Below are 12,174 nucleotides of genomic sequence, written 5' to 3'. Positions count from 1 at the left end.
GATTTGTAATGGAATGACCCATAGACTATATATATCATAAATAATAAATAAATTGTTATAAAATACTAATATATTTAATCATTTATATTTTTCCCCATTACAAATTACTTCTAATTGTATAAAACATATTTTAAAAATTATGTTTGGGACTAGGAATTAATCCCAAAATACCCCCCCCCCCTCCGCCCATAGTTTCAGCTATGATAATGTGATAAGTCTAATTATAAATGATAGTTTAAAAGAAATTATTTACGTTAAGATAAGATTGTCCATTATTCGTAATAGCTGCTTGTTTGTTGACTTGTATTATGCTTTGGGATATGTTATCTAAAATCTTTTTTTTTAATTAATGATAGAATAAAATAGATATTTTAAAGCAACCCCTTTAAGAGTATCTTCTGTTTCAGAAATTTTAAATATCTTTTAGACAACTCAAAAAATTAATATGCTACTACTATTACTATATCAAAAAAGAGCTATTGATTACCAAATAAAAAAAATATGTAATTTGGGAGAAATTTATTGAATTATTATTTTTTTAATCATCTTGAAAATGGCTAACTAATATTAATGTCGAAACTTCTATGAGTCGAATATACTATATTATTAAATGGGCAATTATCATGTTTTATTTTCTCAAACCTTAATAGTTTTTAATATATATATACACTATGGAAATTATAAATTAGCTGCTGTTGATAACTAAAATTTCTTATTTTGGAATCGGAATCAAATAAAATAAATATGGTTTCCTTTTTTATTATTTTAAAACAAATAAAGGTAGTAACTGAAATTAAAAGCATTCACAAAAATCATTTCCGGTCTTCATGTTTCACTCAGATCCAACCGTCACTACTAAAAAGTGGTAATAACAATTATAGTCTTCTTTGAGGTTTTTTTCAGCGGCTTAAACAAGAAATTATAATTAGTTTAATGATGATGGTAAGAACATCAATATCCATAGTTCGACGTTATCACATTATAATTTTCAAAAATGGTTATTCCCAGTATTTAGGGTAAAAAATGAAAATTAAAAACTAAATATACTAATTACACCTTATGCATTTTGTCGGGTAAACTGGTCATAAGCGCTAAATATTTAGATAATATATCAACGGAGAAAGTAAGCCTATCGCTTTCCATGTGTTTGAGTTTGTGCTTCGAGGTTGATAAGGCGAACTCTTTGTCCTGGCGAAAATTTTCGGAACTTATGCAGGAATCGTGGTATGAGTGGTCAAATTTTTTGCAATTATCTAAGATTCTAGTCATTTTTTCTTCCAGCTTAAAAGAAAAAAGTTATATTTCTTAGAAATATCAAAAAGTTTTTTTTAAAAAAATGTTATAAAGTAATATTGTCAATTTATCCTCAATTATTTTTATCCCTATTTAAGTAAGCATGAATTTCTGTCAATTGTTTTAAGATATTTTTTGATTACATTATTTGAGCTAAATAAGTACAATCCATTATTTATAGGGCTGTGCCGATCTGCATATTTTTCAATGATTCGGTATACGTTTAAACCCGATTAGAGACCGATATTTTTGGATATTTACCTATGAACCAAATGTAATTTTTTTTAAAAAATCAATTTTCAAATGCAAAAAATTTAATTATACATTCTATTTTAATATTTTTATTTCTACAATTAAGACAAAAATTAAAAAAATATTATTTTGATAGGTATCAAAAAAATATTTGCAATAATGTATGCATTTTATTTTAAAAAATATGTTGGTATGACTATGAAGGTTAAAATAGCTCTATTTAGTGATGTAAAGTAATGTTTTAAAGAAAAGAAACGCTATTCATTAGTTTTTCAAAAGTAACTAGTAACGCGTTTTTTTTGAGTAACAGTAACGCAATACGTTACTTAATTTCTTTTTTAAATATGGGGGAAAAAATATTATACTTTATTTTAATCAATTCAGATCAACCATTCAAAATTCGGTAATGTTAAACAATGTCAAGTAAAAATATAGCAATTTGTTAAACAACGACCATTAGGAGTATAAGTACGACCCAATTTTAATAAAGATGGAATTATGTGGTCGTTTCCGAGCAAATACATTATATTTCATAGAACACTACTACATAGTTAGTTTCAGAAACAAACCCAAATCGTTAACCCAGTTCTGTGCGGTAAATCATATAAGCATTCGCCGATTAGGTAGAAATCTATTTTTTAATATTTATAACCATAAGTGGTAGTGGCGATCCAAACTAAAAAAATAAGCCCTAAAATTCTTCATTTTTAATTTGTTTATTAAACTTTTCTCTTGTTTATCTGATCAGCCCGAAATAAAAATAATTTTATTTAAATATAAAAAAAAATATTGGGGTCTTGTTTCTACAAAAATTTTAAAATATATCAATTTAGTTTACAAAATTGAATTATATATTTAAAATGACCCAATCAGAATTCAAAAAAAAATAAAATCAGACCCAGCCGGGACCGAAAATATTTGCAGATCTCTAGTTTACTGCACTAGTTAAATTTAACATAAATATTATAATACTTTAGATTTTTTTTAAGAGCCTCTAGATTTTTAGCAGTAAACTTATATAATGTGGACTAGAGGTCTGCATTGGACGGGTTTAAATTTTTTTAAGAACGGTCAGTCGGGCGGGCGGGTTAAAAAAAAATTTTAACAATGGGCGGGTGGGTTAAGAAATTTAAACAATGGGCGGACGGTCGGGTTAAAAAAATTTAAAATGTTTATTTTAATTAATAAAAAATTGTTCTTACGAACTTAAAAAATAAAAAGCCTTTTTCTGGTATAACTTTTTATAAAATAAATCAACTTTTTTCTTCAATTAATAAAACTTTTTCTACAAAATAAAACAAACTTTTTTCTATAAACAAATTAAAATCTCCTTTTATGGTAATAAAATAAAACTTTTTTCTTAAAATAAATAATTTTTTAGATTAGAAAATTAAAATTTCCTTTTTTTGGAATAATGAAATTACTCCATTGTATTATTTTATTTTAGTAATGATTGTTTATCTTTATATTGCCCTCTATATTTTCTTATATAATATATAAATTTTATTTTTTATAACATACTTTTAACAAAATAATATTTTTTAATTTAATTTTAAAATTATATTATGAATAAAGAATATATAGCTAAGAAAATAAAAAATAATTTTTATAAGATAAATAACAATGAAGATAATAATAATAAACTTAAATCGTCAATGTGTAAACAATTTAAAATTATTTTTGATGAAAATGAGAAAAAGCTAGATTGGATTCGCTGGTGGCACCTCCTTCTTCCTTCGGCATCAATGTTCATCTGCAAATTATGAAGATTTGATAGATTATAAAAAATAACTGGATATTTAGAAAAAGACAATTCTCAATTAAACAAAACGATAAAATCTGGTCTAATAGCGAATTTTGTAGAATATTGCGCTAGAGACATTAGGTATTTTAATTTAATAAATTATTCTTTTATCTTTTTTAGGCCATTTCAAGCAGTTCAAGGACCAGGATTTATAAATATTTTACAAAGATTTTCCGACTTAGGGGCAACATATGGTAAATTGGATGTTAATAAGATCATCCCTTGTGCTACAACAGTTAGCCGCAACGTATCCAAAGTTACTGAGGATCTTAAGGAAATATTATTTCCTAAAATTGTAAAAATGATAAAAAATTCCATTTGCTCATGCACTACTGATATGTGGTGTGAAGAATTTACCAAAACCGATTACATATCTCTATCAATCCATTATATATAAAATTGGAAATTAGAAAATTTATTTCAAAATTTCAAGATGAAAAAAAGATGGGAGAAAATATTCTTAAAGAATTATTAAAAAAATTTTTAAAAATTGGTGTTCCCCGAGAATATTTTTCTAAGCTCATCTTGTTACAGGTCAAGGAGCAAATATTATAAAAGCTTTGGAAGGGTAAATATTTTAGTAAATAAAATTTAATTATTAGGTAGATATTATAATAATTTAGGAGAGATTTTGTTTACACCTAAAGAAAAAACATTCATATTTAAAGAACTATATTTTCCTTTTATTTTTTCAAATATTAGGTTTAATGTGTTCAGCATTATCTTCCAGTCAACTTTTATTTTAGAAAATGCTCCCGAGATTAATAATATTTTGGTAACTGCAAAATCATTGACGACTTATTTCAAACAAAGTGACAACTTAAAATATTTAAGCAAGATGTTACTACAAAATATTGATATAAGATGGAATACAAAGCATAATATGCTACAAAGCATTTATATAATGTATGATGAGATTTTTTTATTCTTACAATCTTGTGATATGACTGAAAAATGGGATCTATGGGAAAGGAAGATTTAAAAACACTGATAGATTATTTGGAACCATATAAAGATGCAACTAATGCTCTTGAGGGTGTTTGCAGGTCTACACTACAGAACGTTCTTATATGGTATTAAAATTAATATTTTGGGATTTATGCCTATTTTTTCTTTATTTATAAAAAAATTAGGTACAATCTTCTACATGAGCATAATGAAATAAATATGGATATAATGGAGAGAAAAACAAAATGCGAAAAAGATATAATAAAGAAAAGAGCTAAAGATTTTATAATTGAAAAATTAAAAATTCATATGCTCCATAATGTTTCAACATTTTTAATACCAAAGTTCCGACAAATGAGGATGTTGTCGTCGGAAGAAATTAATGAAGTAAAAAAACATATTAAAAACCTGTTAGATTTGATTTGCATAGAAGAATGTAACATCGACGTAGATGAAAATTTGATTTTACCCATTTCCCAAAAGCAAAGAGAATCCAATTAAAAGGTATTAATAAATTATAAATTCGTTTAGCTACTTATTAAATGTAATATTTGAAATAAATAGCATCCACATCAAAATTAAACCCCAACAGATGGGAGGATGAGGTTACTGAGGTTAGTACCGTACATAATGACATAACAAAATATTTAAATCTTAAAGTAACCATTTTTGATAAGTATAATTTAGCATAATTTTAAGATGCATATATTACAATTAATATAAATTTAAATTACTTTTATAAATTTATTATTATTGGTACACTTTTATTTAAAGATTTCAATTGAGGAAGAGGATATACTTCAAAAGGATGTCCTACTTTGGTGGAAACGACTAGAAAAAGATTTGCCAAAACTATCAAGATTAGCAAGAAAAATATTAGCAATTCCTGCAACTAGTGCTACTTCTGAAAGAGGATTTAGCATTGCCGGAAGGTTTTTAGAACAAAGAAAACGTGTTTGAATCCCGAAAATGTGGATTCATTATTATTTTTGCATTATAATTATTTATAATATTTATTTTATATTTATATTTTATAAATATTTTATTTGATAAAATAAATTTTCCATAATTTAATTGAATATTTTTTAAGCTTAATATAGTAATTTCCTAAATTATAAAACTTATAGAGATGAAATGTTGAAACTATTTTCAATAGATTCTTAAAAAATCGGGCTAGGGTAAAATTTTTTTATAAATAATGGTCGGGCGGGTATAAAATTTCTGACTAATGGGCGGGCGGGCAAGAGATTTTAGAATAATGGGGGAGAGGGGGGGGGCGGGCAAAAATTTTTAGATTAATGGGCGGGGGGGGGGGTATATTTTTTTTTGAAAATTATGGGCGGGCTGGGCGGGTTAAAAATTTTTTAAACATTGAGTGGGCGGGCATATTATCCAAAAACCCGCCCAATGCAGACCTCTAATGTGGACTATCAATATCTCCTGCCATATTGAAGACAGATTCAGTTGAGACACTGTTTCGGGAAGCCCAAAAAATTTACTTGAATGTTTTGTGGGTACTTTCCAACAAGTAAATCCACAGGGTATATAATATCAATATAATGGTTATTAGTTATCTAAATAAACAGATATAAAATTAGCATTGTTAAAATACAGGGTTTAATATGAACCTAAGGCCAACCCTTTGTTAGGTTCTAAAAAATAATCAGATATCATTCAACAAATGAGTGGACCAAAATCCAACCTAACCAAGCAAGACAAGATAAAATATTAAAAAGATACAAAGCTCTTAAGTATTCCTTGATTTTTCCCATAGCAGATGGTCTAAACTAGAGGTCTGCATTGGGCGGGTTTATGGATAATATGCCAGCCCACTCAATTTAAAAAAATTTTTTAACCTGCCCGCGCATAGTTTTCAAAAAAAATATACCCGCCCGCCCGCCTATTAATCTAAAAAATTTTACCCGCCCGCCCATTAGTCTAAAATTTTTTGCCCGCCCTCCCATTAGTCAGAAATTTTTTACCCGCCGGACCATGATTTATAAATTTTTTTTTACCCAAGCCCGCTGTATTAGGCATCTAATGAAAATAGTTTCAACATTACATCTCTATAAGTTTTATAATTTAGGAAATTACTATATTAAGCTTAAAAAATATTCAATTTAAATTATGGATAATTTATTTTATCAAATAAAATAAAATAAATATTATAAGTAATTATAATGCAAAAATAATAATGAATCCACATTTTCGGGATTAAAACACGTTCTTCTTTGTTCTAAAAACCTTCCGGCAATGCTAAATCCTCTTTCAGAAGTAGCACTAGTTGCAGGAATTGCTAATATTTTTCTTGCTAATCTTAATAGCTTTGGCAAATCTTTTTCTAGTCGTTTCCACCAAAGTAGGACATCCTTTTGAAGTATACTTCCTCTTCCTCAATTGAAATCTTTAAATAAAAGTGAACCAATAATAATAAATTTATAAAAGTAATTTAAATGTATATTAATTGTAATATATGCATCTTAAAATTATGCTAAATTATACTTATCAAAAATGGTTACTTTAAGATTTAAATATTTTGTTATGTCATAATGTACGGTACTATCCTCAGTAACAACCTCATCCTACCATCTGTTGAGGTTTAATTTTGATGTGGATGCTATTTATTTCAAATATTACATTTAATAAGTAGCTAAACGAATTTATAATTTATTAATACCTTTTAATTGGATTCTCTTTGCTTTTGGGGAATGGGTAAAATCAAATTTTCATCTACGTCGATGTTACATTCTTCTATGCAAATCAAATCTAACAAGTTTTCAATATGTTTTTTTTACTTCATTAATTTCTTCCGACGACAACATCCTCATTTGTCGGAACTTTGGTATTAAAAATGATGAAACTTTATGGAGCATATGAATTTTTAATTTTTCAATTATAAAATCTTTACTTTTCTTTATTATATCTATTTCTTTTTCGCATTTTGTTTTTCTCTCCATTATATCCATATTTATTTAATTATGCTCATGTAGAAGATTATACCTAATTTTTTTATAAATAAAGAAAAAATGGGCAATCTCAAAATATTAATTTTAATACCATATAAGAACGTTCTGTAGTGTAGGCCTGCAATCACCCTCAAGAGCATTAGTTGCATCTTTATATGGTTCCAAATAATCTATCAGTGCTTTTAAATCTTCCTTTCCCATAGATCCCATTTTTTCAGTCATATCACGAGATTGTAAGAATAAAAAAATCTCATTATACATTATATAAATGCTTTGTAGCATATTATGCTTTGTATTCCATCTTATATCAATATTTTGTAGTAACGTCTTGCTTAGATATTTTACGTTGCCACTTTGTTTGAAATAAGTCGTCAATGATTTTGCAGTTACCAAAATATTATTAATCTCGGGAGCATTTTCTAAAATAAAAGTTGACTGGAAGGTATTACGAAGTATTGTGTTCAGCATATGTGCTGAACACATTAAACCTAATATTTGAAAAAATAAAAGGAAAATATAGTTCTTTAAATATGAATATTTTTTCTTTAGGTGTAAACAAAATCTCTCCGAAATTATTATAACATCTACCTAATAATTAAATTTTATTTACTAAAAAATTTACCCTTCCAAAGCTTTTATAATATTTGCTCCTTGACCCGTAACAAAGATGAGCTTAGAAAAATATTCTCGGGGTAAACCAATTTTAAAAAATTTTTTTAATAATTCTTTAAGAATATTTTCTCCCATCTTTTTTTCATCTTGAAATTTTGAAATAAATTTTCTAATTTCCAATTTTGTATATAATGGATTGATAGAGATATGTAATCGGTTTTGGTAAATTCTTCACACCAAATATCAGTAGTACATGAGCAAATGGAATTTTTTATCATTTCTACAATTTTAGGAAATAATATTTCCTTAAGATCCTCAGTAACTTTGGATACGTTGCGGCTAACTGTTGTAGCACAAGGGATGATCTTATTAACATCCAATTTACCATATGTTGCCCCTAAGTCGGCAAATCTTTGTAAAATATTTATAAATCCAGGTCCTTGAACTGCTTGAAATGGCCTAAAAAAGATAAAAGAATAATTTATTAAATTAAAATACCTAATGTCTCTAGCGCAATATTCTACAAAATTCGCTATTAGAGACCAGATTTTATCGTTTTGTTTAATTAAGAATTGTCTTTTTCAAAATATCCAGTTATTTTTTTAATTATCTATCAAATCTTCATAATTTGCAGATGAACATTGATGCCGAAGGAAGAAGGAGGTGCCACTTTTACTATTATATTTAAAGATGGACTCGCAATCATTGCAGCGAATCCAATCTAGCTTTTTGTCATTTTCATCAAAAATAATTTTAAATTGTTTTCACATTGACGATTTAAGTTTATTATTATTATCTTCATTGTTTTTTATCTTATAAAAATTATTTTTTATTTTCTTAGCTATATATTCTTAATTCATAATTTAAAATTAAATTAAAAAATATTATTTTGTTAAAATTATGTTATAAAAAATAAAATTTATATATTATATAAGAAAATAAAAATAAAAAGGGCAATATAAAGATAAACAATCATTACTAAAATAAAATAATACAATGTAGTAATTTCATTATTCCCAAAAAAGGAAATTTTAATTTTCAATATCTAAAAAATTATATATTTTAAGAAAAAAGTTTTACCATAAAAGGAGATTTTAATTTGTTTAGAGAAAAAAGTTTATTTTTATTTGTAGAAAAAGTTTTTTTAATTGAAGAAAAAAGTTGATTTATTTTATAAAAAGTTATACCAGAAAAAGACTTTTTATTTTTTAAGTTCGTAAGAACAATTTTTTATTAATTAAAATAAACATTTTAAATTTTTTTAACCCGCCCGCCCGCCCATTGTTTAAATTTCTTAATCCGCCCGCCCACCCGCCCATTGTTAAAAAATTTTTTAACCCGCCTGCCCGTTCTTAAAAATATTTTACTCGCCCACCCGCCCACTTAGATGGGCGGGCGTGGGCGGGCGGGCAGGAAACCCGACCAATGCAGACCTCTAGTCTAAACTACTATCAATCTCCACTATTTTACTGGTATCTTGGTTCCTTAATTTTCAATTTATACGCATCGCGTAAATTAAATTTGCATTTATTTTTACGTTACTTGAAGCATTATTTTTAATTGAAATTATCAATAATATCTAAACTTATTTAAAAAAAAACATATAACCTGGTAGAACATTGTCATCTTTAATAATTAAGCTATATGCAATCTTGAGCTTTTCAGTGTATGAAATATTTTTAGGTAAAAAAATAATATACAATTTTATCCTAGTGATCAATCATCGACATGTTAGCTCGGGCAAACAAAATTGTAAGGCACTTTAAACATACTTCTATTTAACGAAATAATTTAAAAGAAATCCAAATTCGATTGAGTCTAACTAAGCACAAATTAATCTAGGCACCAAGCGGGATTCTACCTGTTACTAAGCCAAGGCCAAGCGTGGCCTGCATTTAATATTTAAAAAAATTCCCAAGCCTGCAATAAGCTTTAAAAAAAATTTCCCAAGCCCATTAAATTATTTTATGTATACTTATGCTGAAGTAATACCAATGGAAATATAATATTTTATTTAGTAATTATATATAATATTAATAAAAATGATATAAACAAAATTTTAATCTATATTTTCAAATTATCAACAATTCATTGTTTCAATTCGTCCTCTCTTCGATAACCCTTCCAATTGCGTTCACTAGAAGCATTGGATGTAGGATTGCGTGAATTTTTTTGGTCCATCTTGATAATTTTTGGCAAAATTTTTTCGTGCTTCTTCCACCAATCTGGGATATGATCATCATAATTGATATCCTCCTCCTTAAGCTTAATATCCAAATATTAATTAACCTCATCAGTATCAGTCTCATTATTTAACATAGTATCTTCCTCTAATGTAGACATATCCATTAATGAGGATATAGCCAAAGATATTATATAGCTAAAAAGATTTATAAAAAATAAATTTGGTTGCACTGGTGATACTCCTCGAAGTAGGGACCACTCCATCCAGATCTGAAGATGTTGCTAAAAAATTATATAGATAAAAACATATAAAAAATAAGTTACTTGTAGTTCTGGCAGTATTCTTTAAAGTAGGGACATATGCTTTATCCAGATCATATATAGGAATAGGTTGATTTTCTGAAATCTTTTATTAGCTCTGACAGAATTTTTCACTTCTATTGCTTCTTCCAAAGTAAGCATTTGTAATTGGCGGAATTCCGGAGTTAAAAATGTTGCAATTTTATGGATAATATCTTATTGGAATTTCGATATTAAGAATTCTTTAGCTCTTAGTTTTAATTTTATAATTTCATTATTATTTTGATATGCATCAAATAAAATAGTAGACATTGGTAAATGCGCCTGTTTTATAGATTAATAAAACTTTGGATAAAGTAGGTGTTGTATCTCCCTCCAGCTCTTTGGTTGCCTGATTATAAGGGGTCAACATGTCTTTCAAAGATTTCCATCCATTTTTATCATTAGAATTTAGCTTGTTTTCCATATTCTTTTCCATAATGAATTCTTTACACCTTTGAACATTTTTAATTTGGAATTCCACCTTGTTTCAGTATCTTGGTAAAGTGTCTTTGATAAATTCTTATTATATCCACTTTGTTTAAAGGATCTGGTTAGTGATTTACATTGAAGATTGAGGTTATATAATAAGTGTGTGGATATTTGTATAAATTTTGGAGAAAAGGTATTTCGTGGAATAGTGTTAATGAAATGAGCATACAGTTTAACCGTTTATATGGTTCTATCAAGTTGCTATTATGATCAGTGATGAATGTGATTTTATAAAATTCATCAGAAGAGTATTTAAGTTTAGTAAAATTATATACAAGTTCTTTGTGAATTTCACTTGTTTTTTCATCTTCTATAAAAGAGAGGTGTAAAAAAACAAGTTTAATTAATTTCCATTTAATTATATAGTGAAGAGTCAATGTTATATGTGTACTATTTAAAGTCATCAGTGTATAAATCAGTTGCCAAAATTTATCAAAGCACTTTGTATTTCTGGAAATATACTTTTGTGCAAATTTTAAGAAATATCATTCATATGTTATAGGACTTGGCAACATATTTTCAACATCAATCATACCCCTCTTTCAACTTCGATAAAATATTGTGCTAAATGATTAAAGCCTTTACCAGCTATACATTGAAATGGGCGAATATGTACGGGACAAAATTTTAAACATCTATTAATAAATTCCTTTTTTTCATTTGTATATGATACTTTATCAATTTTATTTGAATAAAAAGAAGATAATTTAATTATAGGATTTGGTTTACATTTATGCCTTAATAAATGGGATGACCCTACTTGTGAATATGAAAGCATGTCATGACATCTTTTACATATAATATGTATAATTTTATAATTATGATTGTCTATTATTATACCAGACTTTGCTCTTCAATGAATTGTTATCAAATAATTTATATTCCCGAGAATATAATTTTTTAACTATTTCTTGATTTTAATTCAATAAATCTAAAAAAAAATTATACTACAATTTATTACAAAAGAGAAAGTCATAAGTAAAGTTGCCGATTTTTTTTTAAAAAATTTACCAGCCCGGCCCGAATTTATTTAAAAATAGAAATTAATTTTTATAATTACTCAAAATAAATGTATGTTATATGACGTCTAATTTCTATAAATAAAATCTAATATTTTTATTTTACATTAAAAATTTAAAATAAAATTGATAATTAAAAAAAATTTCCAAATCCTGATCCGACCCGGCCCGAATTTTTTAAAAAAATATTAGGCCCGGCCCAGCCCGAACCCAATTTTTTTAAAAAAAAATAGCCCGGGGCCTACTTTTGCAGATCTCTAATTTA

At 26.7% G+C, this 12,174-nt stretch overlaps 1 protein-coding gene across 3 annotated transcripts in view; it reads right to left on the bottom strand.

The window, feature by feature from the left end:
• LOC135928203 (nostrin-like) overlaps nucleotides 1-12,174 on the bottom strand; it is a 58,123-nt gene that overhangs the window by 16,379 nt on the left and 29,570 nt on the right. For all 3 annotated transcript variants that reach the window (XM_065464622.1, XM_065464690.1, XM_065464761.1), the window contains 2 exons: nucleotides 1,057-1,281; nucleotides 254-334 (listed from right to left, as the gene is read on the bottom strand). In XM_065464622.1, coding sequence (XP_065320694.1) covers nucleotides 254-334; nucleotides 1,057-1,281 — 306 coding nt within the window. The remainder of the gene's footprint in view (nucleotides 1-253; nucleotides 335-1,056; nucleotides 1,282-12,174) is intronic.

This window comes from Gordionus sp. m RMFG-2023, chromosome 1 (genome assembly GCF_954871325.1).
Source record: "Gordionus sp. m RMFG-2023 chromosome 1, tfGorSpeb1-WG-v2, whole genome shotgun sequence".
Lineage (NCBI taxonomy): Eukaryota > Metazoa > Nematomorpha > Gordioida > Chordodea > Parachordodidae > Gordionus > Gordionus sp. m RMFG-2023.
The sequence above is the reverse complement of the archived record's forward strand: the minus strand, read 5'-3'. Positions and strand labels throughout refer to the sequence as shown.